The sequence below is a fragment of the Lolium rigidum genome, chromosome 4, assembly GCF_022539505.1.
Source record: "Lolium rigidum isolate FL_2022 chromosome 4, APGP_CSIRO_Lrig_0.1, whole genome shotgun sequence".
In the NCBI taxonomy this organism is placed as follows: Eukaryota; Viridiplantae; Streptophyta; class Magnoliopsida; order Poales; family Poaceae; genus Lolium; species Lolium rigidum.
Genome location: NC_061511.1, coordinates 259,545,913 through 259,573,469, shown reverse-complemented (window position 1 = coordinate 259,573,469; position 27,557 = coordinate 259,545,913). Strand labels below are relative to the sequence as shown.

General features: G+C 44.4%; 5 protein-coding genes and 1 non-coding gene across 8 annotated transcripts; 3 read left to right on the top strand and 3 right to left on the bottom strand.

The window, feature by feature from the left end:
- Positions 1-352: 352 nt before the first annotated feature.
- Positions 353-3,305, top strand: LOC124650367 (very-long-chain (3R)-3-hydroxyacyl-CoA dehydratase 2-like). 2 transcript variants are annotated; one of them, XM_047189899.1, is made up of 9 exons: positions 353-615; positions 738-823; positions 920-967; positions 1,065-1,204; positions 1,289-1,342; positions 2,019-2,086; positions 2,437-2,486; positions 2,592-2,689; positions 2,828-3,305. In XM_047189899.1, the coding sequence occupies exons 1-9, from the start codon at positions 557-559 to the stop codon at positions 2,933-2,935; spliced, it is 711 nt and encodes a 236-aa protein (XP_047045855.1). In that variant the 5' UTR covers positions 353-556; the 3' UTR covers positions 2,936-3,305. The 2 variants fall into 2 exon arrangements, with proteins under 2 accessions (XP_047045855.1, XP_047045856.1); XM_047189900.1 differs by having other exon boundaries at positions 367-615; positions 1,065-1,153.
- Positions 3,306-3,597: 292 nt separating this feature from the next.
- On the top strand, positions 3,598-6,225 carry LOC124650365 (50S ribosomal protein L17-like). The gene is made up of 6 exons (XM_047189898.1): positions 3,598-3,653; positions 3,786-3,840; positions 3,965-4,015; positions 5,271-5,362; positions 5,421-5,540; positions 5,955-6,225. The coding sequence occupies exons 1-6, from the start codon at positions 3,598-3,600 to the stop codon at positions 6,106-6,108; spliced, it is 528 nt and encodes a 175-aa protein (XP_047045854.1). The 3' UTR covers positions 6,109-6,225.
- Positions 6,226-8,600: 2,375 nt separating this feature from the next.
- LOC124707606 (probable monofunctional riboflavin biosynthesis protein RIBA 3, chloroplastic) lies at positions 8,601-11,446 on the top strand. Of its 2 annotated transcripts, XM_047239266.1 has the most exons (7): positions 8,601-8,749; positions 8,864-9,167; positions 9,615-9,836; positions 9,958-10,283; positions 10,491-10,620; positions 10,699-10,995; positions 11,097-11,446. In XM_047239266.1, the coding sequence occupies exons 1-7, from the start codon at positions 8,694-8,696 to the stop codon at positions 11,340-11,342; spliced, it is 1,581 nt and encodes a 526-aa protein (XP_047095222.1). In that variant the 5' UTR covers positions 8,601-8,693; the 3' UTR covers positions 11,343-11,446. The 2 variants fall into 2 exon arrangements, with proteins under 2 accessions (XP_047095222.1, XP_047095223.1); XM_047239267.1 differs by lacking the exon at positions 8,601-8,749 and having other exon boundaries at positions 9,054-9,167; positions 9,631-9,836.
- A 110-nt stretch (positions 11,447-11,556) lies between these two features.
- Positions 11,557-12,051, bottom strand: LOC124650364 (histone H2B.11-like). Its single transcript, XM_047189897.1, has one exon. The coding sequence runs from the start codon at positions 11,995-11,997 to the stop codon at positions 11,557-11,559; it is 441 nt and encodes a 146-aa protein (XP_047045853.1). The 5' UTR covers positions 11,998-12,051.
- A 4,367-nt stretch (positions 12,052-16,418) lies between these two features.
- Positions 16,419-16,492, bottom strand: TRNAV-AAC. Its single transcript has one exon. It is a non-coding gene; the product is annotated as a tRNA-Val (tRNA).
- Positions 16,493-19,618: 3,126 nt separating this feature from the next.
- Positions 19,619-22,695, bottom strand: LOC124650363 (ubiquitin-conjugating enzyme E2 7-like). The gene is made up of 6 exons (XM_047189896.1): positions 22,543-22,695; positions 22,352-22,454; positions 21,053-21,150; positions 20,873-20,973; positions 20,289-20,366; positions 19,619-19,980 (listed from the first exon to the last, which is right to left on the bottom strand). The coding sequence occupies exons 1-6, from the start codon at positions 22,592-22,594 to the stop codon at positions 19,903-19,905; spliced, it is 510 nt and encodes a 169-aa protein (XP_047045852.1). The 5' UTR covers positions 22,595-22,695; the 3' UTR covers positions 19,619-19,902.
- Between the last annotated feature and the right edge of the window lie 4,862 nt (positions 22,696-27,557).

Sequence of the window (27,557 nt, the reverse complement as noted above, 5' to 3'; positions counted from 1 at the left end):
TAGTTATTGTGTGTATGTCTTGTCATGCGGAGGTACTCACATATTTTTATCATCATGGTAGATATAGTTGATTTACAATTTGAATGCGGAAGAAACAATTGACGCTAAAGATTAAAGAAGATGAGAAAGCAGAACTTGAAGAAGGAAAAAAATGTTATGGTCATTATAGATGTTCCGGCGTCTGTTTAGATGCAACTATGTGGGGGAAAAACTGATGCCTACCTGAATACGATATGATTCATGTTGCTGTTGCTGAAAGTACTTAAAGCATGTTGCGAAGGTTGAAAACTTAGCTACTCACAAACTGTGTGACTACCTGAAGAAATTTGCCTGAACTCTCAATTCCATTCTTTCAGCTTCTTCTTCTTCAATCCTCCCGTCCACCTCAGTACCCGACGAGCGACGAAGGCACAGGACAGAACCACAGCCACAGAAACTCCTCCGTCGATAGCCATTTCTAGTATCCTTCGGCAAACCCTCTCTGTTCCAACAGGAAGCGTCTCCTCCCGTTGGGGACTCCCCGGCAAGCGGCGAGAACGAAAGCGCGGCGACAGCCATGCCTCGCCCTTCGCAGCTCTACCTCCTCGCCTACAACTCCCTCCAATCCCTGGGATGGTAAACTAAACTCGCATCTCCAGCAGCAGCAGTTAACATCCACCACCACCAGTCACTTGATTCCCTTTATTCCGATGTACTGATTCTCCTTTCGATCGATCCCCTCCCTCGCCGCTCTCCAGGTCACTCGCCTTGTTCCGCCTCCTGGCCTGTCTCGCACCTCCCGTCTCCGTCCACCCCGCATACGCCCTCGCCGGTGACCTCATATGTGCGACCTCCCGCCTCCCCCTACCCGGATTTTATTCCCCACATCTGAATTCCGAATTACGTGTGGACTGACACTTTTTTCTTGCCGTCTCTGCAGGCTTCCTGCAGACTTGCGCTGTTCTTGAGACTGTCCATGCCGCCGTCGGTGGGAGGATGAACTGCTAGCTAGCTAGACTTAATTTCGTCTCCTCCTGGCTTTCCCCCTTGTTGATTCCGCGTCGTTGGCCATTTTGGTTGTCCAGGATTGGTGCCCACCTCGCCGTTTCTCGCTTTCCTGCAATGGGGAGGGAGGACCCACTTCGTTCTCGCCCTTCTCCGGCAAATCCCTGAGGTGAGAACCGACGGCCATTGCAAAATTCCAGTGCGACTTCGTGGACAAAACGAAATTTCTGAAGAATTTCGTCACTCTTATACTTCAGCTCTGTGGTGTTCGGCTGACAGGTTTAGTCTGCTGTGCCAAGTGCAGGTTCAGGGCAGTCCGTCTGTGTTCATAACGTTTATGGCTTGGAGTATATCTGAGGTGTGGCAAAATGACCTCACTTTCTCTTTCTTCTTTTTATGCTGTCTTATTCTCACCAGTAACCACACGATGGATTTTGTATTATCACTTTTGCAAATAGGCACATTATGACTATGTTAAGATGATTTGTCCTGATATAAAGAGTTATAGCTTTGATAGCATACTCAAGTGTACATTCACTGCTAGGCTAATTTGGGTTAATACCAAGTTTGTGGAATTGATTTCGTACCAATACAACAATGTCCGTACTAATGATGTCTTGAGCATAAGGAATTATGGATTAATATTGTTGTTACCAGCGCAGTGGCGAAGCGTTGAGACCTACGTGGTCAATTGACCACACACATTTTTGGCAAATCCTTTGTATGCTGGTATAAATCATGCAAAAAAATTTATTTAAAATAAGTAAAAACACATGTATTTGACATCACAGATTTGAAATGACAACACTGACTTCAAGATCTGGCTCAGTCACTGTCCCAGCGCATTAACCTTATGTATTCAGTTGAGACTCAAATATGGAGAACAAAAATAGTATAGCATGTAGTATCCTGTAAGAAACATTAGTAGTAGAATAATGTCCTTATGTCAGATTCTTCATGTATATAATTAGTAAATTCCATCTTGTATTTTAAGTTTGCTGAGCCATGTTTAACATGTTGTTTTCATTATACAGGTCATCAGATACTCCCATTATGCTCTTACTACCTTAAAAGTTTGTCCAGCATGGCTGACTTATCTCAGGTTCCATCCACTAACAGTCTCAAGCTCCACATCTGTATTTCTGGTTTATTTCTGTGTTCTGCTGTATCTTATATGCTATTGTGATTCGCGAACATGTTAACAAAGATTTTTCACATGGTAAACTCGGCTGATTGGCAGGAGACCTCTATTGTTTCTCTGAGAGAACTGCATATACATTTTTATATTTGCAATTTAAATATGGAAACCTACCTTAGAATGGTTATGTCATGTGTGAATTATAACCGATTCACAAATTTTCCTGCAACACTGAAGATTTTCAAATCACTGCACCTCAATTCTCAGATTAAACTGCTTTACTTATCCTTCTCTGACCAAACTACTACCTGTAGGTACACTGCTTTTATCCCGTTGTATCCGATCGGGGTAGGACCAGGAGAAAGTAAGCTCGGAAACTCTTTCACATGACATCATGCCTATAAAAACACTCTTCCTTAATATTGTAATCACTGTAGTACTCCACTCTCCTTTATATCTTTGCATGCAGTGTGGACTATCTACCAAGCTCTTCCATTTGTGAAGGAGCGGGAGCTCTACTCAGGCTTGTTTGCAAAGTTCTCCATGAGCTACCATTCCTTTCTCGTGGTATGTTGACGTGGAATTAGTGGGACTGAAAACGCCCTTGCATCCCTTCTGCTTCTATTTGATCATAATGTGTGATCACTTAACCTGCCGGCAGAGTTCTAAAAGAAAGTTAACTTATCAGTTACCATGTGGTGACAGGGTGGTCTGCTGTGCTATCCGCTTCTGTGGCTGAAGCTGTACCTGCATGTGTTCAAGCAGCGCAAGTCCAAGCTAGGAAAGGTGGACAGGAGGAAGAAACGGGCTTGAGAAAAATCGGTTCAGCTCAGCTGAAATTCAGGACGCGAGCAGATTGTTCGGGGATCTTGCAGCTGAGCTGAACAGCAACTTAATATGTTATTACTGGCAGATTACTGGGGGTTGTTTACCTTGGAACAGCAACTTATTGTGTTATATTAGCAGGCTACTATTGATTTCTATCAGATTTAGTTTGTAGGATTGGAATGTAGATGCTGCACAACTCATTATCTATAACATGTGGATTTGGAAAGAGTTGGGAAAATTACTTGACCACTTGTGTACCTAAGAAAATAACTTCCTGTTCTTTCGCTATAGTTGGTAAAAGCATACTGCTTGAATATATTTCTGGGAGTTTACATTTATAGGGTTACAGTATTAATCAATCTGGTGTTCGTAAGGTGCCTGTTCAATTCAATTGAAAATATTTTTGGAGTAATTCAACTTGTACATTTGGGAGGATGGAGTAGGCTGCAATTGTCCTTTTTAGGTCATCTTTTTCCAGAGAAAGTGGTTATACACTAGATCAGGCCTTATTAGAAATATGGGCCTGCTTGGGGCCTAATCTGGGCCCTGAAAGCCCATAGCTGTAGCACGCGATTCCAAACAAACGGAGCCTGGGAAGTGCCTGCTCGCTGACCGCCGGCCACTCTTCTCCCGCCGCCGCCGCCGTCATGGGGAACTTCCGCAAGCTCGGCCGCCACGCCGCCCACCGCGTCTCCATGCTCAGGTATCCATCACTCTTTCTCTGTCGCCCCACCCGTCTCTTTTTTGTTTCCGTTCCATCCTCGCTCTCTACCTGACCCCGCGGGCCATGGCTGCCTCTCTCTCTACCCCACCCCTTACCGACCTCTCTCGGCAGGACGATGGTTTCGCAACTGGTGAAGCACGAGCGGATCGAGACCACTGTCGCGAAAGTAGGTTCATGTCTCTGTTTCACCCCCGGCATTTCGTCGAACAGATTGCGGTGGGAGGAGTGCAGGTTTTCTACTCCAGGGAAATTGTTCTTTTGTTTGATGTGTTTGCTTCTTGTCGTTGCAGGCGAAGGAGGTGCGGCGGAAGGCGGATCAGATGGTGCAGCTCGGCAAAGATGTACGTCCTTCAGTCGTTTCCTAGTATTCACTAATCACTACTCCCCTAGTGCCAGTACTGGATTCTGACGATATACTGGACTGTTCAGTGGCGCCTATCTAGGTTAAATCTAAATGACTGGTGTAATGAAACCAGCCATCTTGAGTAGGTGGATAGGATTTACTCCTCAGGGTTGATACCATACGCCACAAGCTGTGTTAGAGTCCGTTCATGGTTGGTTTTGATACTCATTATGCTAATCCCAAAAAGAATGGCAGATCTGGACACATTGGCTTATGCCTAGAAAACCTTCACCTAGTAGTGAGGTGCAATTGTCTTATATGAGTTTCTTGTTTCCTGTTGTAGTATCTCATGGAAATATATTACATTGGGGAAGTTTTTACTACCTGAGACTTGTTCGGCATAGAATACCCTGCAGTAACTCCGGCGACGTCCTAGACTGTTTAGTGGCACTTATTTCAGGTTTAGGTTAAGTCTGCCTGAGTGATGCAGTGAAACTGCCCATATTAATTCGGTGGATATGGTACCCTCTATGGGATTGATACATTACTCCGCGGGCTGTGTAGGAGTCAATTCACGGTTGAGTCTGGTACTCGCTATGTGAATCACAAAATAAAAAGAGGCATGAGACACATTGGCTTCTGCGTAGAAAACCTTCACCTAATAGTGAGGTGCGATTGTATTGTATGAGTTTCTTGTTGTAGCCTCTGATGGAAACTTACTAGATTGGTGAAGTTTTGACTGCTTGAGTAAATGTTCAGCATTATTTTGATTAAGCAAGTACAAGTAAAATTTCATGGAAATTTGGCATGCAGTTCAAGGTACTCTTTTCATCAGTGATCTTATGAAATGAGTTCCCACAACTCTGATGTCACAACTGTAATGATGAAGTTAATACCGAATAGTTTTCAGACAAGTAAAAATGGGCGTACCGGCGTACCCTGAAACCTCCCACACATTGTGGGGCCTGGGGAAGGGAACTTGTAGGCAACCTTTCCCTTGCTTTTTATGCAAAGAGGGTGATTCGAACCGACCTCTAGGACACAAGTGGAGATACTCTACATGCGCCAGGCCTGCCCTTCGAACATTTTTCAGATACAGAGGTTTTTTTGTGTGTGTACTGGAAAATTGTATCATTCCACATTCCAGGAGTGCCCCTTTACATATTGCATGATTTCTTTAGTTCTTTCTCTTAAAGGTTCCTTCTGCTGTAATAGTTGCTGTATTGACACATGGACATTATATTATTTTATAGGGTACACTAGATTCAGCAAGACGTGCCTCAGCATTTGTTCGTGGTGATGACGTAGTTCACAAGTTATTCACAGAGCTTGCGTACCGCTACAAGTAAGTTTTACACTGTTACGGGTTGGTTTCAGTTTTAAATCTTGTTAGCATGCTAAAGAGAACTCTTCAGGCTATATATTAATGTTCCACTTCTATATAGGGATCGAGCTGGTGGATATACAAGACTATTGCGAACCAGGATACGAATAGGAGATGCTGCACCAATGGCTTACATCGAGTATGTTTGTGCTTCACATACCTTACCTGCACAAAATCATAACTTGATTTGCAGAAAATTTACATTCGCTCTTGTGTTGCCTGTATTTTCATTCTTCATCAAGTAGTGTGCTATAGTATCCTTCATCTTTGGTTAACTATTCCTGTTTCTTAGAATTTAGTGTTATCGAATCCGTCCGTCTTTCACTGTTTGGTGCTAGTTAGTTTTGTTTGAGTTTTCTGTTTATGTATAGTAAGATTCCATTGAGGTCTGAAATTACCTAGAAAAAACATTAGTTTGCAAAGACACAGTAATCAGGAATAGCTTCCAATTGCCACAGATAAACAAACTGTATGCTGTGATGAGGTTGAAATCAACATCTGTTATGTATGTTTTGTTTTTTTAGGGTTCATCTGTTACCTATCTCTTACACAGATTTGTCGACCGGGAGAATGAACTTCGAGAGGCCAAACCTTCGACGCCACAGCCACCCCAGCGTGCTCCTCTTGATCCATGGACCAGGTCCCGTGCCAGCCAACAGTGGGCAGGTCCTAAAGTCAGCCACAACTCTGGAACCGAAGGGCTGTGATAACCAAAAACTCTGTCTATCTTTATTTTGTGTTTATGAGAAGCTTTTTCATCTTTACACACGCTAATTAGGAGCTCCATTCTGCAAGAGACCAAAAACTTGTGTTTCCACAGGATGTGTATTTTTGAGTAAATGACAAAAAACTACCACAATTGTGGCAGTTGTGTCACAGAACTACCGAACGTGTTCGTTTTGTCACATGACTACCACTATTGGGGCATGTTCGTGACAAAGAGCACTGATTTTGCTATTTAGATGTGTTAAACCGTTTTCTGACTATTTGGCCCCACTTGTCAGGACTACGTGGCAGATAAAAACCCAACTGCTAGTTACATTTTGCAAATATAACCTTAGAATATATTTTGTGTCACTCATAGGTCCAATTTCTCACATAAAAAATAAAGAAAGATAAATGAAGAAAATAGAAATCATCAACTGCTGCCGCATGCACGCATGCCCACCGCGCGCATGCACGCATGACCGCCGCGCGCATGCCCGCTGATGCTCGCCTGCTTCCCTGCGCATGCTCGCCTATCTGCCGCGCGCGCCGCGCGCATGCCCTCTGCCGCACGGGCCGCGCGCAGGCCGCAGGGCACATGCCCGCCGCCGCTCGCCGTGCGCATGCCCGCCGCACGCGCCTGCTCGCCTCGCCTGTCCGCTGCGCATATCTCCGCAGCCGCGCGCCTGCTCGCCGACCTGTCGTGCCACTGCAACGCGCGCCTGCCACCGCGCGCATGTCCGCCGCCACGCGCATGCCCACCGTTGGACGCCGTTGCGCGCCTGCTCGCCGTTCCGCCGTGACGTTCCACCGCGCGCCTGCCGCCGTGCGCATGCCCACCGCTGCACGCTGCCGCGCACCTGCTCGCCGCTCCACCGTGCTGCTCCACCGCGCGCCTGCTCGCCTGCCGCCGCGCAGATGGACGCGCCGCCTAGGACGCGGGGCGCCCGGACGCACTGTTGCGCCTCACGCCTGCAGCTCTTCCCGCCCGCCGACGTTGTGCCTGCCCGGCCGCCGCCGTCGCACGCCCTGCCTGCAGCTCTGCCCGCCCGCCGCCGTCGTGCGCCCCACCTGCAGCAGCGCCCTGTCCCGCCGTCGTGTGCGCCTGCTCGCCGTGCCCGCCCGCCACGCGCGCCCCACCTGCAGCAGCACGCGTGCCCGCCGCCGCGCGCCCCGCCTGGCCGCCATGCTCGCCCGTCGCCGCACGCCCCGCCCCCACCGTCGCGCGCCCCCGTCGTCAGGGAGGAAGCCGAGGCCGGCGAGATGGAGGAGCTCGTGCTCGGACGGTGGCCGGGAACGAGGAAGATGCTGGTTGGGAGTTGATTGCTTTCGGGAAAGGGAAGTAGGGGGTCTTTTGTAAAATGAGCATAAACAAGTTATTGGTTTTTGCCACGTAGGATCTGACAGTGGGTTCCAGCTGTCAGAAACTGGATTAAGACGCGCAAATTGGAAAATTAGTGCTCTTTGTCACGGCCATGCCCCAAAAATGGTAGTCATGTGACAAAACGAACGCATTTGGTAGTTTCGTGACACAACCGTCACAATTGTGGTAGTTTTTTGTCATTTACTCTGTATTTTTGTTGTCAAAGACCATTGTGACTAGCTCAAAGTTGTAGCAGATGTGTTACGAGTTTATGCTTACAGATTGGGTTTGTTATATCAGGGAACATAGCTATATTGTTGCCATGTTGTAGCAGATGTGTTAAGAGTGTATGCTTACAGGTTGAGTTTGTCAATGTCAGATAACATGGCTAAAAGTGTGGCCATGTTGGCAATGTGCGGCGGAGGTTTTGGTTGCCCTTAGGTATCCTAAAACTCGGTGTGAACATCTTTCAGTTGCAATGTGATCATACTGGCAATTTACTCTGCGGTGTGGAATTTGAATGGTGAGAGACTGGAACTAATCCTGCATTCTCACGGGTTCTGGTGCTACTGTTCCAGGAAGCTAGGCTGCCTCTGATCAGTTCAGTTTCTTTCTCCCTTCATCCACCCTCCTGAATATCTTCGCCACTGACGTTGAGTCTGTTAGCCTCGACCTACTTATTGTATGTCCCATGCAATTGCTGTGATCATATTGTACCTCAGAACATGGGAAGTGGTCAATTTTGCAGCTTAAGTACATGGGCGTGAGTAATGTTTTGTTGGACGCCTGAACCCCTGTCGTTCATTTTGATAATGGAAACCAGAGCGATAACAATGCTTCGAATAAAAAAAAATACATTGACCTGAAATGTAATATGTATTGGGGAGAAAGCATCAAAAGTTGGAGGCTAGGGGATACAGTTTGCCTGTCATTTTCAGGTACAAGATCTACTACACTTGTTAGCTACATCCACAACAAAAGAATAAAGGAAAATTATATTGGCATCACCTGAACTGTGTGATGTGTCGATGTGGCTGCTGCTATCTAGCAGCTCAGAAATATGTGGCCAGTTTGGCTACACCTTGCGTGGTTTTACTTCTGTTATCCACATGACCAGATAAGTCCAAGTGATAGGCTGAGATTTGTTGTGATGCTGCAAGAGATATAGGTATATAAACATATTCTGGAGCCGATTTTCGAAGATCGACTAGCCGGGGTCGCCAAATGGATTGCGTTCTGCTAAGCTCACATTTGTCATCTCATGCTGTTGTTAACACAAGGTATGATTCTTCCCCTTAATCTTTTGCAGAATGTCACTGGAATTTCTTTCGAGGCCACAGAATTTCATTAATTTTCTCCCTGATCCGTCGTCTGGCCTGAACTATATTTTTCAGGTTTCAACAAGGCTCTGTTAGTCTCAACAGTGTAGGATTTGCAGTTATCAGAAAAGGATGCTTAAGATTAAGGTGCTATGCAATTGGTGATGAAGGGAGTCTGAATGATCCTCTGAAGGAGAACAAGAATGGCCCAATTTTGGAAGAACTAAACGGGTCTGCCGCTTCCTTTCGAACTGTTGGGGCTGAAATCACTCAGGAAACAAGAGATTTTTTTGTCAGCGATGCCGAGGGTGACCCGGACAAACCTACGGAGGGTTTCTCCTCAATCGAGGATGCTCTAAATTCATTGCGCGAGGGAAAGGTAAGAGAAAATAAGAGTGAAATAAATACCTTATTTTCTGAACAAAAATTAGTTTCTCTCATGCAAGCAACTCTTGGACATGAATCCTACTTGATCATGGCCATGTTGGATATAACATACACAATACTTCAAAGATATGCATATTACCTCTCAGCCACCATTATTCACTCCATTTCATAGATTTCTTAGGTGAATCATACTTGCCCACTTTTCTTCCAAAAAAACGTAGTTGTATTATGAGTATTTGAATACATTCATGTAAAGCACACTCTAAAATGATAGGATGAACAGTTCCATTTTGCGGTATTAAGTTTCTCGCATTTTCATGTAAACAAGTTTTATTTTCACTTCAAAATTCGGGGCAAGACTTTCAGTACACAAATGCATTATCAGTATTTCAAATATAGTCGGCTTTGACTACAGGATTAACTATTCATTCTTCTCCAGTTTGTTATTGCTGTAGATGACGAAAAGGGTGACAATGAAGGGGATCTTGTCATGGCAGCCGACCTAGCCAGCCCAGAATCAATTGCATTCATGATCAGAAATGGTTCCGGGATCATCTCGGTGGGCATGAAGGAAGAGGACCTAGAAAGATTGATGATCCCTATGATGTCTCCGGTCACGGAAATTGGTGACATTTCAGCTGCTGCTTCCACGGTGACAGTGGTGAGAAACTGATGTTTAAAAGCCTTTGATGCAGGCACCAGATGATCACAGGTTGATTAGTTAGATCTATAATCTTTGGTTGTGGCAGTAACTAGAAGCGTTGCTTCTCCTATCTATGCAGGATGCCAGAGTGGGCATATCAAATGGCGTGTCAGCTGCAGACAGGGCAAAAACCATCCTTGCTCTAGCATCCCCTGACTCTAAGCCCACTGACCTCAGAAGGCCAGGCCACATTTTCCCCCTCAAGTACCGGAACGGTGGTGTGCTGAAAAGAGCAGGGCACACGGAGGCGTCGGTGGATCTTGTCACATTGGCCGGCTTGCGCCCTGTGTCCGTCCTGTCGACCATCATCGACCCGAAGGACGGTTCGATGGCAGGAACACCAATGCTGAAACAGATGGCTTCGGAGCATGATGTCCCGATTGTTTCGATCGCTGATCTCATCCGGTTAGTATACCTTAAGGTGAAGCCTTTGTGAACTTCTAGCCTGTGTTGTTTTCTTTTGTTTCTGCTGTAAATTGTACTGCTTGAATCAGTCTCCAAGATCTGTCAGATAGTACCTGAAATGAAATGTTTGTGTTAGATTGGGAGAATTGCATGTTGCAGATATCACTTTTGAGAAAGACCTGATTTCATTCTGTTGGTCTAATTCAGGTACAGGAGGAAAAGGGAGAAACTGGTGGAACTGATCGCAGTATCTCGTTTGCCTACTAAATGGGGCCTTTTCCGCGCTTACTGCTACCAGTCCAAGCTGGACGGAACTGAGCACATCGCTGTTGCCAAGGTACCTAGTAATTGGTTTGTCTGATGATCAACAGCTTTTATTCTCTGACGAGCTAATTTCAATGTCAAATATGTGCAGGGCGATATTGGCGACGGTGAAGACGTGCTGGTGAGGGTGCACTCGGAGTGCCTGACGGGAGACATACTCGGCTCCGCCCGCTGCGACTGCGGCGAGCAGCTGGACCTGGCGATGCAGCTGATCGAGAAGGCCGGCCGCGGCGTCCTGGTGTACCTGCGCGGCCACGAAGGCCGCGGCATCGGGCTCGGCCAGAAGCTCCGCGCCTACAACCTGCAGGACCAAGGCAGCGACACCGTGGAGGCCAACGTCGAGCTCGGCCTCGCCATTGACTCGCGCGAGTACGGCATTGGCGCCCAGGTCGGTACACACGACGATCACGCAGCATCTGCAGATTGAATTATTAGAAGAAATTGATGGTGTTCTGATAGTGATACCGGCTCGCTGCATTTTTTTTTTAGATTCTCAGGGATATCGGCGTGCGCACGATGCGGCTGATGACGAACAACCCGGCCAAGTTCGTGGGGCTCAAGGGGTACGGGCTGGCCGTGGTGAGCCGTGTCCCGGTGATCTCGCCGATCACCAAGGAGAACCAGAAGTACCTCGAGACCAAGAGGACCAAGATGGGGCACATCTACGGCTCCGACCTCCCCGGCGGCCTGCTCAAAGAATTCCTCAATCCTACGGAAGACAACGCTACAAACTAATTTATACTTGTTACTACAACACATTGCACATATCTTTGACGTTTCTTTCTTCGTACTCTGAGCAATACAATAATCAAAATTAAAACGGGACATTGCAGAGAAGATGACGAAATTGCATTCAACCGAAACGATTCATTCATTCATTGTTCATCACAGCCAGAAACAATTACAAACTACTCGATCGAACCAGAGACAATCAAAGACAGGGAAGAGTCTAGGACGAGGTGTACTTGGTGACCGCCTTCGTCCCCTCGCTTACGGCGTGCTTGGCGAGCTCTCCGGGGAGGACGAGACGGACGGAAGTCTGGATCTCCCGGGAGGTGATGGTGGGCTTCTTGTTGTACCTTGCGAGCTTGGCGGACTCGCCGGCGAGCTTCTCGAATATATCATTGATGAAGGAGTTCATGATGGACATGGCCTTGGAGGAGATGCCGATGTCCGGGTGCACCTGCTTGAGCACCTTGAAGATGTAGATTTTGTAGGTCTCCACGCTCTTCTTCGCCTTCTTCTTGCCCTTCTTGTCGCCGCCGCCCTCCTTGGCCGCTGGCAGCCGCTTCTCGGCCTTGGGCTTCTTCTCGCCCTTGGCAGGCGCCTTCTCCGCCTTCTCCTCCACCGGCTTCTTCTCCGCGGGCTTCTTCTCGGCCTTGGGCGCCATCGCAGACGGATCGAGGGGAAGGTGGCTGCGGCGAGAGGAAGAGGATGACTGTTCTTGCTGGATTGCGACGAGGTGCGATGGGGAATTGGGTTTGGGGGCGTTGTTTTTATAGAGAGGCGCGGTGGGATGTGATTGGTTGGAACGGGGAGGGCGCGGATCGGTGAGGTGGAGAGATCTGGAGCGTTGAACGAAAATGGGCGGTCAGGATTAGGCTTTTTGGAGATGCCTGAGGCAGGTCTGGCGCGGATAGCTGGGCGGTTTAGGCGGTAAGCGTGAATTTTAGGCGCCCAAATGGAATCCGCGATGGATTTTTGCACGTTCTCTGGTTTGGGTCCGCCAAAAGCCTACAAATTCCCTCCAGACTCCAGAGGATCATTTACTACTCTGTGTATACGATGGATCTGTACATGCACTACACGAACATTGATTTAAAACAATTTAACAGGAATTCTAAACGATATTCATCTATTTTAAAACTATATGTGGATTATTTGACTTGTAGGACTTGATTCCGTACGAATGTTTTTTTGAAGAGGATATGCAACCATATTTCCAATTAGGGATGTAAACGAATTGAATTTTGCGCTTCCCATATCATATACTTAGTACCATATTTTCTTAACGGAATTGGAGCGGATCGAATAATAGCCGGTTGTGGACTCGAATACAAATAGACAATACCACAGTTTGGAACGGAAATGGAGCGGATTCGGGACATAACCACATGAATAAAATAGGTTCATATGGATGCAATAACGCAAACACAAGCGATAAGATAACACCGACATATGCTTTAATACTTAATAGCCTAATATCCTAATAAGTTTGGACTCTATGTTTGATAGAGTGACTATGTAAGTGAGCTATTGTTTAACGGACGAAACTCGAGAACTCACTATCTAATAAGTATGGTATATTAGCTTTATATGATGAAAATTGTATTATTTAGATAAAACCCATCAGATAATTCTATGCTATTTTCTAATAAAGAAATAAAGGTTGTATGCATCTTTTCGATGCAGAGGCAGGGGTTGATCCCCATTTTGAAGAAAAGAAATGATATCCGAGTGATTAACATATGAATGGCAAGCTTCAAGCATATGATCTCTTCTAGATAGTTCATCGTGAACTTGCACTATATTTTTTTTACACCTTTACCGTAGGGAATGATTTATTCTTTTTTTAGTCATGTTGATGTCTTGAAGGTACACATGAGAGCTCAATCAATCTTCTTCTTCAAGACATATTTTCCATAGACTCAACCTGAGCAATATCCATATCACTCCTTGAATAACGCCTTGGTTAAAACTTGATCTTCTTCACCTTCTTTTTCTTTCAACCCTAAAGTCAACGTATATATAGTTCAAGCATAGATTATGGATAAATCCTACAAATATAAATCAATACAAACATTAGTCAACAAAGGTTGTCATCAATTACCAAAACCACACACATGGGTTCCATGTACTTTCATGTGTCTAGTGACTGATACTCATTACAAGGGTGGAATATGGGGTTGCGGAGAGGGACTCGGCATGACTCGGTAAAGTTGGTGCGGGCCTCATACCTTGGAAGTGTGAAATAGGCAACGATACCAAGGACGTTTGTGGAAAAAAGTAGAGCACCTTGCATAAAACGTGTCATGATAATCCCTGTTATGAGAAAGAACTACAATTGCAACGGAAAATGGAATCCATGAAATCATCACAACCCGTGAAGGATGACGGATATAGTTTTGTAAATTAAAACTTACATTTCCTAAGAAACTATTTTTGAAAACTTGCATACGCCTAGGAACACTGATCCACAGCTGTAGATAGTGCATAAAATACCCACCTATTAAAACTTGTTGAATACGCTCGTACTCAAACTATACCTTCTTAAGCCCTTGCTTATATTATAAGAATACATATAGGAGCCTTCCGCATGACTTGAAGATGAAGGAAACAACTTGATGGGAGGACTATAGGATCGATGGAGCGGAAGACTAGTTGATAGAAACCAAAGTTAGATAGGCTAGATTAGCCGAGGAGTCTATATGGTACTGCATTTCTCAAAGTATCGTAGATCTTAGAGATAGGAAATTTGAATTTGGACTTGTTTACGAATCATTTTCGACCGAAAAGATCTTGGATTTTTTGTACTCTTTGTAATGTATCATGAAATAAAAGAGTGTTGGACCCGCAGTATTTATATTGTACCATTGTGAAGGATATAATATTTTACTAAACGGTGTTTCATGAGTGGTTATGTCAACAACTTGCGAACTATAACATGTAGTGGTGCGGTTGGTGACCGCATTCAAGGTCATATGCACTTACTAGTCACGTTGTGTTGTTGGTTGAGGTATGTGCCTTGACGCACCGATAGATGAATTTTCGATACGCCAAAAATGTATCTATATATCTTCAAGTTTATTATGTTAATATCCAACTTATTTTCAATAGTTCATAAGTTACCACCACTAATTTTAATGATTTACGGGATTACTCACGAAATCTACTCATTTGGGTATTTAACTATAGAAAACAGAAAACCCATGTTTTCTTATTTTGGACTTTCAAATACCTTCTAGAGGTCAATCATCTCGGAATTTTGCCACATTATTTTTTATTAAAAGGAATACCACACAGGCCGAAAGTCACCAAAAATTTCTACCACTATTAATAAGCAGGGATTAAAAAAAATGCTCTTCTATAGAGAGCAATAGAGAATATCATACATCAAGATACACTCAAAAAAAAATTAGAAACACAGTACAACGTTGACGCTCATATACACGCGTATACACTCACCCCTATTAACGCACACATGCACACCCTACCCCTATGAGCAAATTCGGAAGACTGAGCTGGCGGATTGGGTCTTGAAATTGACAAAGTCACCACAGGCGCCTCGCTGTCGACTGGAACGTCACCTCCCACGGAATGAATATTTCGCCTTTATGAGACACACAGATGTCAAACCTGGGGTTTAAACTCTGGTGAGCTGGGGGTACAACCACCCTCCTAACCACCCAACCTCAAGTTGGTTCTCTGTTTCACCTAAGCTTTCAGATATTGGATCCACCAACAACAAGATTTGAGGTACAAGAGATGGGATTCGAGCAATCACACCAAAGATGGTGGAACAATAGCTTGAAGGAGACAAGGTTGTTGATATACTCTTCACAACCATGTGGACAAGGCCCGACGCTTGATTTAGTTTATTCCTTCAACTTCTTCTCTCTCCTTCTCTCTTGGATATCTTCTCCAATTGAGTCTAACATGTCCACCTAGTGGTGGTTGGATATGATGCTTATCCTCTCCCTTCCCTCATATGCAATGTCCAAAATGACTCTCTATTATAACCTAATGGGTAATGGCTCTTGCATCTGTTTGTGATTCTTGAAAGGTTTCAATAGGCCGTCTTCTCACATCCCATATGAGGAGGCTACCCAATAATTTCAACTCCTCGAGAGGATACCAAGGGCAGGGCGCTGATCGATCATTGCATGGTGGCAAAGGTGACTCTGCCATGGCACCCACATGAGTTGGGATGGCTCATGGTCAATGTTGATGTGAATGGGACACCCACTCTGAAAAAGCTAGTACATGTGATTATCCGCGATGCCACATGCAAAGTGGTGCTAACCGAATGGAAATTCATTCCATCATGTTCAAGTGTTGAAGAAGTCGAGCTTTTAGCTTGCCCGGATGGTCTTCGACATGTCATAAACCTCTAGCACTATCGAGGTACCATCGGATCTGAGTGCCTACATGTTGTGAAGGCTATAAACTCAAATAGACCAGAGTGGTCGGTGTTTTAGAGCATATACAATGAAATTGTGGAGCTGTTGAGACTATATCTTAACGTTAGAGTCCACAAAGTAGATTGAGAAAGTAATGGCGTAGCTCATGTGTTAGCTCGGTTGGGTAAGCACGAGTCTAGTGCTATTTTACATGATTCAGTGCCTAACTGTGTGTCGGCTATGATCATGAATGATTGTAACAACATTATTCCGTGTTCATCTAAGAAAAACATTATTCCGTGTTCAGTAAAGCTCTAAAAAAAGATGTAGTCTCCAAAACGTGACCGTAAGCCCCCTCACGGCAGATATTTTGCTGCATGGTCAATGCAGGCTACATCTTCTTTTCCCGTAAAAGATATAGTTACAGTAACTCTTTGATGCACCATGGAGCCCCTACTGTATATATTTTCATGTACGTCCGTGAAATGCAATCTCAATATTGGTAGTATCCATGTGTTAGTGCAAAGAAAAACATGATATTGTCGCATGAAATGCAAAATTCATTTGGTTTAAGTCCTACGAGAGGCATCAAGAGATTTTTAATACAGTAAGTAAGACTTATAAGATGTCCGTTTACAAAAACAGATGCACGTAAGCATAAAAAGCTGCCTCTGAGGCAAAATAAAAAATTTGGCTTCGCCCGGGTTCGAACCGGAGACCTTCAGTGTGTTAGACTGACGTGATAACCAACTACACCACGAAACCACTTATGTTCAACTTTTCCATATACTTTTACAAATAAATAACTTTTCCTTCCCACCAAGGGAAACGATGCCTACGCAAAGACGATATCATCGGGCCGTATAACCGTTCTGTTGAAGTTCTCCAGTTACACTACTGGATTTCGAAAGCAATTGTGAGCAGACCCTGCATGGCTAACATCCTCACACGAACTTGCATGCTGGTTTGGAACCATGACAAGGTCCTGTATTGCTGAACAAAACGAGTAACTTGCATCTCCCGAACCCACTCCTGCAACAAGCTCTACGCCTCAGGTTTCTCTTCTTAATTGCACGGTATATGACTCACGAGTAAATGAGTAAGTGCATCTCCAACAGGCGTGCCATATTTCGGCGTTATATAAGTCGCTGCGTCCGCGTTGCAAAAGTATACCGCGCGCCGCGTCAAGTTTTTCTCAACCGGAGGCGCTAAATTACAACACGAGCGCGGGCGCAAAAAAAGATCCTCCGCAGAGCGCTCCAAAATACAGCGCGTGTGCTGAAGGAAAACAACTTTGATACACCACTAAGCATTTAACGAGATCAAATACTCACATAAATCATCAAACAAATGATTTACCATAGTTCAAATAGTCACAAAGTGTAGTTCAAAAACCACACACAACATGACGTAGTTCAACAACCACACACAACATATAGTTCAAATGGACACAAAGTGTAACACACAATTTGCATATCACAAATGCAAGATAGAATCTCACACTTCCGCATTTTCCAAGTCATCGCCATCTTTTGATTCTTCTTCATCGACACCTTGGCTTGAAGGAGGAAGAGTAGGATTCATAGAGGCCACGAATCCTCCCGGTGGTGCTCCCATGGCTCCATACACACCACTCACCGATGCTCCCATAGTCCCTTCGAAGACTCCTCCATAGCTTGGTTCTCCCATGCCGACCATGCCTCCAAAGCCTCACATGCCGGCCATGCCTCCCATGCCTCCTCCAAACATGGGCATGCCTCCTCCAAACATGCTGGTAGTGGGTGTGTTCATGTTGGCCACCAACAATCTCTATTTGGCCAACACTTCGTCGCGAGCAAGGTTGATGTACTCCTTTTGCCTTTCATCCAAGTTGGAAGTGTCCATCAAGAAGAGTTTCCTCTCTTCCTCCGCTAGGCGTAGATGCTCCTCATTGGCTTGCTTCTTCTCCTCCAAAGCCAACTTCCTCTCCTCATTAGCGTCTAGCCTCTCCTCCAAAGCGGCTCTCTGAGCCTCCATAGCCTCTTTCTCCAAGTTTCTTGCCACCTTCCTATCTTCATTTGTTTGCAACCTTGCATTTGCAATCCTTTTCATAGCAATGGCTATGTCATCATCTCCGGCCTTCTTTCCCTTCATATCTTTGGCGGCCTTCCTACCAAGCACATTCCTCCTTGCATTTGTAACTGAGTGAGGAGTGGAGCTTCTCTTATTGCCTTCGTCACTTGAATCATCATCATCGATGATTGTTGTTTCACCGGTTGCATTGGTGGCCATGGTTGCCGCATCCAATTTCCCGTGGGTCTTCCACTTTTCTTCGTTCCCTAGCACTTCATAGCAATGATGCAACATGAATGGCTTGCCAAGAATCTTCCTGCCTTTCTTGTTCTTTTTTCCCACATCTCTAAACAAGCCTCGAGCCATCGAATTCTACAAAGCAAACAAAAGAGAATAGATGAGCCATATAAACAACAACCGTACATAGAGATGATCAACAAAGTAGTAGAATTGCTTACCATATCGATATCATTTGTGCCACTTGGGTTAATGACATCAACATTGGCTTGCACGCCCACCCACTTTTGACAATCAGTGTTGATGTCCGGCCAACGAGACCAAAGAGAAAGCACGCTGAGCTCATTCCCACTTGTGTTGTTGGATCCATTCCAATTGTCAACCATGTCCTGCAAAGCAACTTGTCCTCCGCTATGGTGTAGTTTGCCGACCGACCGGTAGGGCGCGGTTCAATCAACCCTTCTCCTTCCTCATCGACATCCTCATATTCTTCCTCTTCAACAATGTCATCATTCATAAACGAAGATCCAACATTCATTGCCTCCATGAAAGCCGCATCATCGACTCTGCATTGCAATAAAATTCATGTTTATCCGGCAATGTATGCATCTACACTAAGATATCGATAAAAAGAAATGATTTTTACCTCTCCGGAACTTCCTCGAACACCATATACGCGCCGGATGGGTCGGCGGATGGCAGACGGCGGCGGATGATTCATCGATGGAGGCGCACGACGGAGGCTGCACGCGCCGAGTCGCGGTCGCCTTCCCTTTCTTGGGCGGCGGCTTGTCGGCACCCGCCGCAGGCGACGGACGTTTGGCCGCGGGCACCTTCCTCTTGGGCGGCGGCTGCGCCTTACCGAGGGCATGCGCGGCGACGGCGCTTGTGTGCAGCGTCGGGCCCGGCGGGACGAAGAGAGCACGGGCCGCGGCGGCGACGGTAGGTGGAACGGAGTAGGGAGGAGTAGGAGGGGTGCCGGAGGTCGCATCCATCGCCGGAATTGCGCCGGCGGCCACGTGGAGGCGAGGATTGGGCGGTGGGGCAGCAACGCGCGGGGGGAAGTTTCAGGGCGGGTTTTCTTCACACATGCGTCGAGCGATGCCGCGCGCTGCAGCCGGAGCCCAAACTATAGCGCCTAGGATAGGGAAAACGGCCCATGTCCAAAAAAAAAATTACAGCGTCACGCCGTATACAATGCCTGCTGGAGGAGCGTTTTCGGTCTCCGGCGGTTTATATAGCGTGCGGCCTATATGACGCGCCTGTTGGAGATGCTCTAAAAATAGTTGCATCTTTTGTGTGTCATGAAAAACAACTGACAGCTACTCGTTTATTGCCAGCAATAGCTATTTTCACACAGTAGAGAGAGAGAGGAAGAGAGAGGAGAGAGAGAGAGAGGAGGGAGATAGATGCCAGAGAGAGCTTGGTTGAGACGTAATCGCACACACCAACAGACAAACTTGCGAACGAGCTAGGATTCAGAATAACCATGCCGACCTAGGATTCAGAATGGCTATGTCGCCAGCAGATTAACGGCATTCAGGTATGAGGGGAGGATTCATTCAATGAACATCCGAATTCACCGCGAGAAATACTATGAACTGACAGCATTACCAGAATAATTCTTGACATTGACCGCTGTGTGCCACACAATACAATCGAAAGCTTTAGAATAGTAGCACACACGAGTGTCTCCGAGACAAAGACCGACATCACCACTATTCGACTCACACTGAACCGACCCACACTGAACGGAAAATATATAGGGGAGAAGTGCAAATGCTGGCATCAGGCGCCCCATTCGGTGGAAGCCCACATGATCATCCAGTGAAAGGTGTAACACTTGTTGCAGCGCTTGTAAAACTCCCCCACATGATCCTCCTTTTTCAGAGCATTTCCTGTGATTTGCGAACAAGGCGCCTAACCTTTTTCTTGAACTCGTCCCTGTTCTCTCTCCAGTCCTTCTGCAAGCAAAATTCAGAGCAAGTTCATCAGATACTAAGAAATTATCAGTTCCACAACTAAAAAGAAGATTCTCAATCTATACTCGTAGCCAAAGTGGGGGATAAAGGAATTTTGTATGATAAACACAAATTATATATATTCACCAATTAGCAAAACTGAAAATATCTACTGCAAAAAAAAAAGTGGTGGTTTCAAGATTGCAACAAAGGCACATGCGAATGGAACAATTTTGACACCATCTGATGTGTCCAGCAAACAAAGAGAAAAGATAAAAAATAAATAGCCAATAAATAATGAGTGCACTTACTGCCGCTTCAATATTTGCTGGAGACTCATCGTTTGGACTAGAGAGCATCGAAATAATGCTCAAAACTATACTCTCGACCTGCAAGTTCACAAATAATAAATTAGGAAATACGAGATTCAAGTTGATGTTCAAATCACTTTCAGAATAACCGCATATCAGATTTGTTTGGTTGCACTAAGCCATAGGTGACATTAGGATTATTTTGGAATAGACATGCTCTAAACTAATCAAAATGCCTTTTACATTTAATAAACAAACATAACCTGGATACACTCAGCAGTTAACAATCTGATTTTGAGGCTACTGGTCAGCAACAATCTGTTCCATAAAGAGCTGGTTTGTTTTCAGGTCTAAACAGTTTGGACGATCAGAACCCTAACAACTGAAAATAGGTGCCACCACTAAGCAAAAACCAGCCTGGAACCGCTTTTTAAATGAGTATAAATGATAGAATCAGATAAATTGATTAAAAGCAGTTATTTTTCTAAATTGATAGCATCTGATGTTGAGGCTTAATAAATTTAATACTTCACATAATCACATTTAAAGAAAATACTCATATGAATCTACAGAAGAAACCCTACTGTGTGTACTGGTGTCCAACGTTCACTTGCAAGCTCATAACCATTGGGATCATCACCAGGTGGATGAAGAATAGAAATGCACACACGCCCATCAGGATAGACTGAGAATTCAACATCGTAAACATTGTCAGAACACAGGCATGATGATATGAAATAAAAGGGGGCTACCAAGGAGCTCACCATTCGGATGCCACATCTCAGAAGTAAATCTCACTGATGGAGGACTGTTGGGGTAGTTCTGGGGAAAGGTCATTACTGCATTGAAATAGCCTCCATCACTGCATACAAAACCATCCTTTTAAATCCAACTACATGGAAACAGAGAAACAAATAAGTTTAATATCCGTTTCACTGGTATATGTCGTTGATGTGGACTCTCAAGTTCCATAACAAGACTCCTGGCCGCTATGTTCAATTTGAGAAAAGTCAGCATCATTGATGCAATCTGAAAGGGACACTCAACCGGATATGCTTGCAGAATAGCTTGTGCATGAGTATCTAATAGTTGCATGTGACCACCATAACTGTCTTCATGGTTGTCATGACCGACCCATAGGCTGGCAGTGAGGGGCTATTGCCACGCCACTGGTGGTATGATGAACCCTAGATAGGCAGGATTCACACAGATTACAGAGTAGATCTGAGGGCGAAGTTCACATCCTTGTCCTTTCAAGGACTAGCAGGTTACAAGATCCTTAGGAATTACAATATTCTTCCGTATTTCTAGTGCTTTTAAAAATTATATTTTAATAGAACAAGAGGTCACGAAAAACTTGTGGTTCCAGGATTTAATGCCTTTAAGGAAGATTCTGAATTTTATAATTTATTATATAATTTTTTCAGTGGCGACGATCCTTGTTACATATTTCATGGCCAATGGTCTAGCAAAGTCACAAGAATACATTAAATTAAATTATGATTACTGGTTAACAATACACTTCCAAAATAAAAATCATCGATCCATACCTCCAAATAAATTAGTGTCAAATTAGTGGCACTATAGAGGGACACATAAGGGTGTGTAAGCTTCCTCATCCAGAAACTTTGTTGCCCTCCTATGTTTACCAACTAACACCTTTTTGTTTGCATAATGATAATTAATACTAGAAAACAGCGAACAAAATACCCGTCATTATTTCCAATTAACTTAGTAATGCCAGTATAGCTTATGGATACCCTCTATTATTAATCCAAATACTAAGGCTGGGCTTGTGCCTTCCACAAGAAAGGAAAGTGACTGCACAATTCAAAGATTGACATCAAGATAATATATGGGTAACATAAAAATCAGTGAGCTACACGACCCAAACATATTCACTGTAACTAAATTCATCAGCAAGCGCCGCAGATCGGCATCGAAACATGGAATTCTCACAGTAGGAACTGATGCTGTCTAGCAGTAACTATAATTGTAGGTCAAGAAGATGGAACTCGCTATAAGCAGTAACTATAATTGCAGGGCAAAAAGATGGAACTCACTATAAGGTTTCAGGCGGGCCGATGATGGTGACCTGCCACTCGAACACGTTGCTATCGTCCACCAGCCCCGCCGAGAACCCATCCACGGGGTTCTTCGCTAGATCTGCAGCAATCGCCGGACGATTAGTGTCCGATCGGTACGAATCGGTGGCAAAAAGTAGAGAGGAACACAGGGCCGCCCGGATCCGTACCTTTGAGCTGCTTCTGGAGCAGGAGGCTCGCCTGGGTTGAGGTTGCCGCCATGGGAAGCAGAGCCCGATCGGATCAGGTCGGGGCTAGGGTTTTCGGCGATGGGCCTGGTTCGCCGCCCTCGGGGCGACCTTTATTCGTGGACGCGTGAGCGTTTGGGGTAGAATCCGGGAAGGTGGAGGAGAGAAGGCAGGGCTGGATGATATATACGAAGCTCTAATTGATAACAACCCGGCTAATTTTAGATACACATCGTTATTTTGGATACACATCGTTATTGTTTCCAACTCCTTTTATAGGTCATACTTGAGTTCTAATACTAATAATCTGCTAAAAACGAAAGATCATGTACTCCTTTTATAGGTCATACTTGAGTTATAATACTGCTCTAATCTGCTAAAAACGAAAGAGCATATATATATATACTCCCTAACTCCATGGCAAAAGGTGCCTATACATGAATACCACATCTTACAATGAAGAATTATAGACAAGATGTACTCCCTCCTTTCAAAGTATAATACTCACTCCATCCCACCAAAAGTGTCACAATTTTGTTAATTTTTTTGATAAAGTTGTGACAATTTGGTGGAACGGAGGAAGTATAAGACCTATCAATTTAGTATTATAGATTTTGACATATTTTTCTATAAACTTGGTTAAATTCATGAGGGTCGTGATAGAAGTAGATAGTCAACAATCTTAATGGATGTATATGACACATGACTCGGTAACAATGTAAGTGAGAATGGATAAATGTTGTTTGTGACACAAAATCATAAACCAGATGATATAGGGAAATGAACAAGACTACAAGACAAGCCAACAAATATAAAATTGTTCTAAAGCAATGACTTCTAGCATACTTGAAGTCTTGAAATATGAGGAAAGAAACCATCAATTTCCATATAAGGGTAGGAAGCTCTTGAAATTGTTAACTTGAGAGTTGACCCTCACGGGTGACTTTTTTGCTTGTGGCACATCGTGCTTGTCATTACAAGTACATGTCTCGTATTGCAATACTATATTTGTTATCCGTGAAAAAAATAGATTTGTTTTTATTATTCAAATTTTTAATAAAAATGTGTGACTTGATGAATTCATAGTCTAAAGTTGACTTGGAGGGGGTGTTGAAGCTGATTAATATTTTTCCCTGCAAAAATTTAGATCAAACAATTAAGACATAAAAGTAGTCATGATATGAGAAAGTCAAACAGTAAATACGCCTAAATGTGTAGTTAGTTGCGCTTGGTAAAAAAAAGTGGGCCATGATACATTGATATCACAATAATTGGATCAATCTTAGATGATGTAACCTCTTTGACTGTCTTGGGCATATTTTTTATGCTATGCGTTAACCATCATATATGAAGATTGATCGGGTTTGAAAACAAAAGTATCTCATATATTGGGCATATTTCTTGTGATTTGGTTGTATATGTTATTTGTAATACAATCTCAAATATTTGGTTTTGTTTTGTTACCTACATATTTCAATAAATCTCAAATATACTTTATTTTCCTATAGTCACCTCTCAAAGGAGAAATGACCCTATTTAAAAAGATGCAAACAATTAATGTTTCATAATATGTGTTGTATCCATGATTTTGAGTATTCTCAGTTGGAAATTCGTTCAAAGTTTTGAGAAACATCTTAGACATGGGAATAATTGCATTGCATTCTTTTCAGTTAACAAATAGTATGATAATCACAATCATATATCATTAATCGTGTTATTCTTGTATGTAGAACTGTAGTTGTTGAATGTGAATCTCAAATTTGTAATTGCCCACAAAAATGATGTGAATCCACTTACATTTTCTGGTCTCCACCATTTCCATGCAAAAACATGACACATGCCATTACCCTTATACTCTCCTTAAGTTGAATGTCACATCTCAATTTTGGTAAAAAAAAACATAAAAATCATGTTTCAAAACCCTAAAGCCAGGCATTTTCAGGCTCCATTTCTTGTTCCTTGTTTTCTTTTTGTTTTTTAATTGGAAAGGACCTGGAAGGGTCAAGATGCTGCATTAGTTAAGAGTGGTGGGGTCATATTTTACAGAGATGACCTTCACATAAAAGTAAAGTACAACAAAAATGTAACCATCGGGTCCTTCTCCACCGTCGACGAAGTCAATCTCAATTCCGTGGCTAGCAACGCCGTCGCTGAGGACGACGCCACATTGAGATGGTCTGACGGTAATTGTTGTGACCGAGTTAATGAAGACCCACCTCTTTGGTACGCAGTCCCGGAGGAAGAAGAAGAGATGGAGCTAGCGCAAGGTTGGCACCAGAGCTCGGAGTAGTCGCCTGGTGAGTGGTAAAAACACTCATCTTTATAGTCACTTAGAACGAATATTATTCACCAATATGACGGAAATATACCTCTATACCTAACACTATCACTAATTATTGTGTAGTTATTACTCGTGATCCATCGCCACCATCACCATTTCCCTCTCTCATATACTTTGTACTATTGATTCCATCGCGGTTGGCGTCATTGTAAGACTACGTACTATTTATGTATTCCAAAATTTCAATACAATGTTTATGATTGTTGATCTAATCATCTGTGAATAGTACTCACGGGCTAAGGGCCGAGGCCTAGTCTCGCAACAATAAAGTGCATCTCTTTTATCTATGGGATATTGTGTAGTATGTTAATCAAGATTCATCTATTGTATTTAGTCTTTTTGCCTCAATCCTAGGACTTGACTGGTACCTGAGTCTACAAAGATTGGTAAAGGCATTAAGGTGAAAGCGGTAGTAGTTGCATGATCCGATGCTTAAGCTAGCTGAGAGGGTGTATGTCGGTCAGTATTGTGATTGCTATTCAAGGATCCCCGGTGACATCATATATCATAGTGCTTTGTATGTTTATCTTAATTACTATGATGCATTGCACTGTTTGGAGGTTTCATTTGAATAATTGATCCTTAGTGTTTCCTATGAGCAATATATGGTGTTATTAGGACACAACTCCCACTATACGTGTTAATTTATATTATGCATAAGACACATGTGTTTTTCATTTTATCTTTGTATCCCATTTGTTTATTGCAGAACTACGGCTGAACTCCTTCAATCGATACACGGATAAACATAACAAAACAATTGATCCGGTGAACAGCAACTAAATGATGCGTACCGTCTACCACTTTTCCCCACATGTGTAGCTGCATTGCCACTCTGCGCTGGCCAACACTTGTCCCATTGTGAACACCCGAATCAAGTGTTCCTTTAGGGCCAACTTTTGGCATGCTTTGAGAACAGTGCGATGCTAGGCCAAAATTTTCCGTGGGCATCCAAACGCCAGAAAATTGGCCCGCTGGACACGAGAAAGAACTTCTAGAGCAACCAAACTAACCTAGAGGCTTTGAATTTCGTTACGAAATTCGATAAGTAAGGTTCTTAAAATTAATCATTATTTAGATGGAACGCTCCATTCCACTGCATAGCATGCTCAGCAATACCGTTGGCGACTAGCACACATACATAGTTGCTAACTAATGGAAAATAAGTCATGGAATTTGGTCCACAAATTCACCTCCATGAACCAACTTTAGGGGGTGTTTGTTTGGGCTTTCTGAGACTTTCCAGTGAAAAAAGCCAGACAAACGAAACAAACGGGATGCTTTCTAAACTGGCTTTCCCAAAGCCAAAGCAGCAAATAGACAAATTGGAGGAAGCACCTTGGGAGGTGCTTTGGCCGGCTTCCCGCAGCTTCCCATTAAAATGCCGAATCGTTTTTCGGACTTGCCTATTTCGTTTCGAACTAATTACAAGAACTGCCACCGCGCTGGGCCAAAAACGCTCACCACCTGGCCAAACAGGCCCTCACTTTCCCCGTCCGCGGCAGGTCACGAGTTGAGCACAGAAAGCTAGGGTTCGGCCCCCAAATCGCCCGCGCCGCCACCTCCGTTCTAGGCCGCCGCTCGAATCCTGCCGGCGACGGCCCGAACTCTCCCGACGGCGAGTCTTCATCCCGTCCATCCTCTCCCGCTCGGCCGACTCCAGTCCGCCCGCTCCTACCCGCCTGACCCCGCCCGCTCCTGCAAGGTCAAATCTGGAGAAACACCCGTCGGCTTGACTCCCGCCGGCGACCAGCGTCGGCCCCACCGCCGGACCTCCTCCACGCCGCCCCAGATCGACGGATTCACCGATTTGCGCCGCCGGCCGACCACCCGACCGAGTCCCCGCCGGATCCCCGGCCGCTGCTCCTCATGCTTGTCCCCGCCGGATCCCCGGCCGCTGCTCCTCATGCTTGTCCCCCGCCGGATTCGACTTGTCCTCATGCTTGTCCCCGACCGCTGCTCCTGGATCGTGGGATGATGCTCATGATTTTCTTTCTCTTTTCTGAATTTTGTGTTCCTAGTGTTTCACGATCTGAACGGTGATGTGATGCTAATTCCTAGTGTTATACGATCTGTTCTCTCTGAACAGTGAAGTGATGCTACTTCTTCAACGATTTTGGCGTTGTAAAATGGATTCATGGAATTTTATTTTCGTAACGTTAACTTTGTCACAATTTGTAGGCAAATATATTATTTATTGGTATTCATGAAATTTTATAGTGAAAATTATGCCTATACAATTCAATCGGCAATTATATATGTTATCAGAATTCTAGGGGTATTTCAGACAATTCCTTAGCGCACAGCTAGACAGCCAGCCAAATTGCCAAACAGTGAAACTCGGAACAGCAGCTTCTCCTGCACAGCAGCTTTCCCTGCACAGCAGCACAGCCAGCCAGCCACAGCCCAAACAAACAGGCCCTTAGCAATTAAAGTGTGGCATGCATGGAGAGTTAAATAGAGAATTAAATTTTAGACCACGTGTTAATTTCTGGAGATGATCTACGGGGTAAATTTGTGAACCAAATCCCACAAAATTATTTTCCTTAACGGAAATTTAAGCACATGTTGCTAGATCGATAACGGGCCATGACGTTAGTAGTTAGCCCCTTGGGTTGGGCTAGTCCAGTCAAGTGCCCAAAATTACATGGTACTA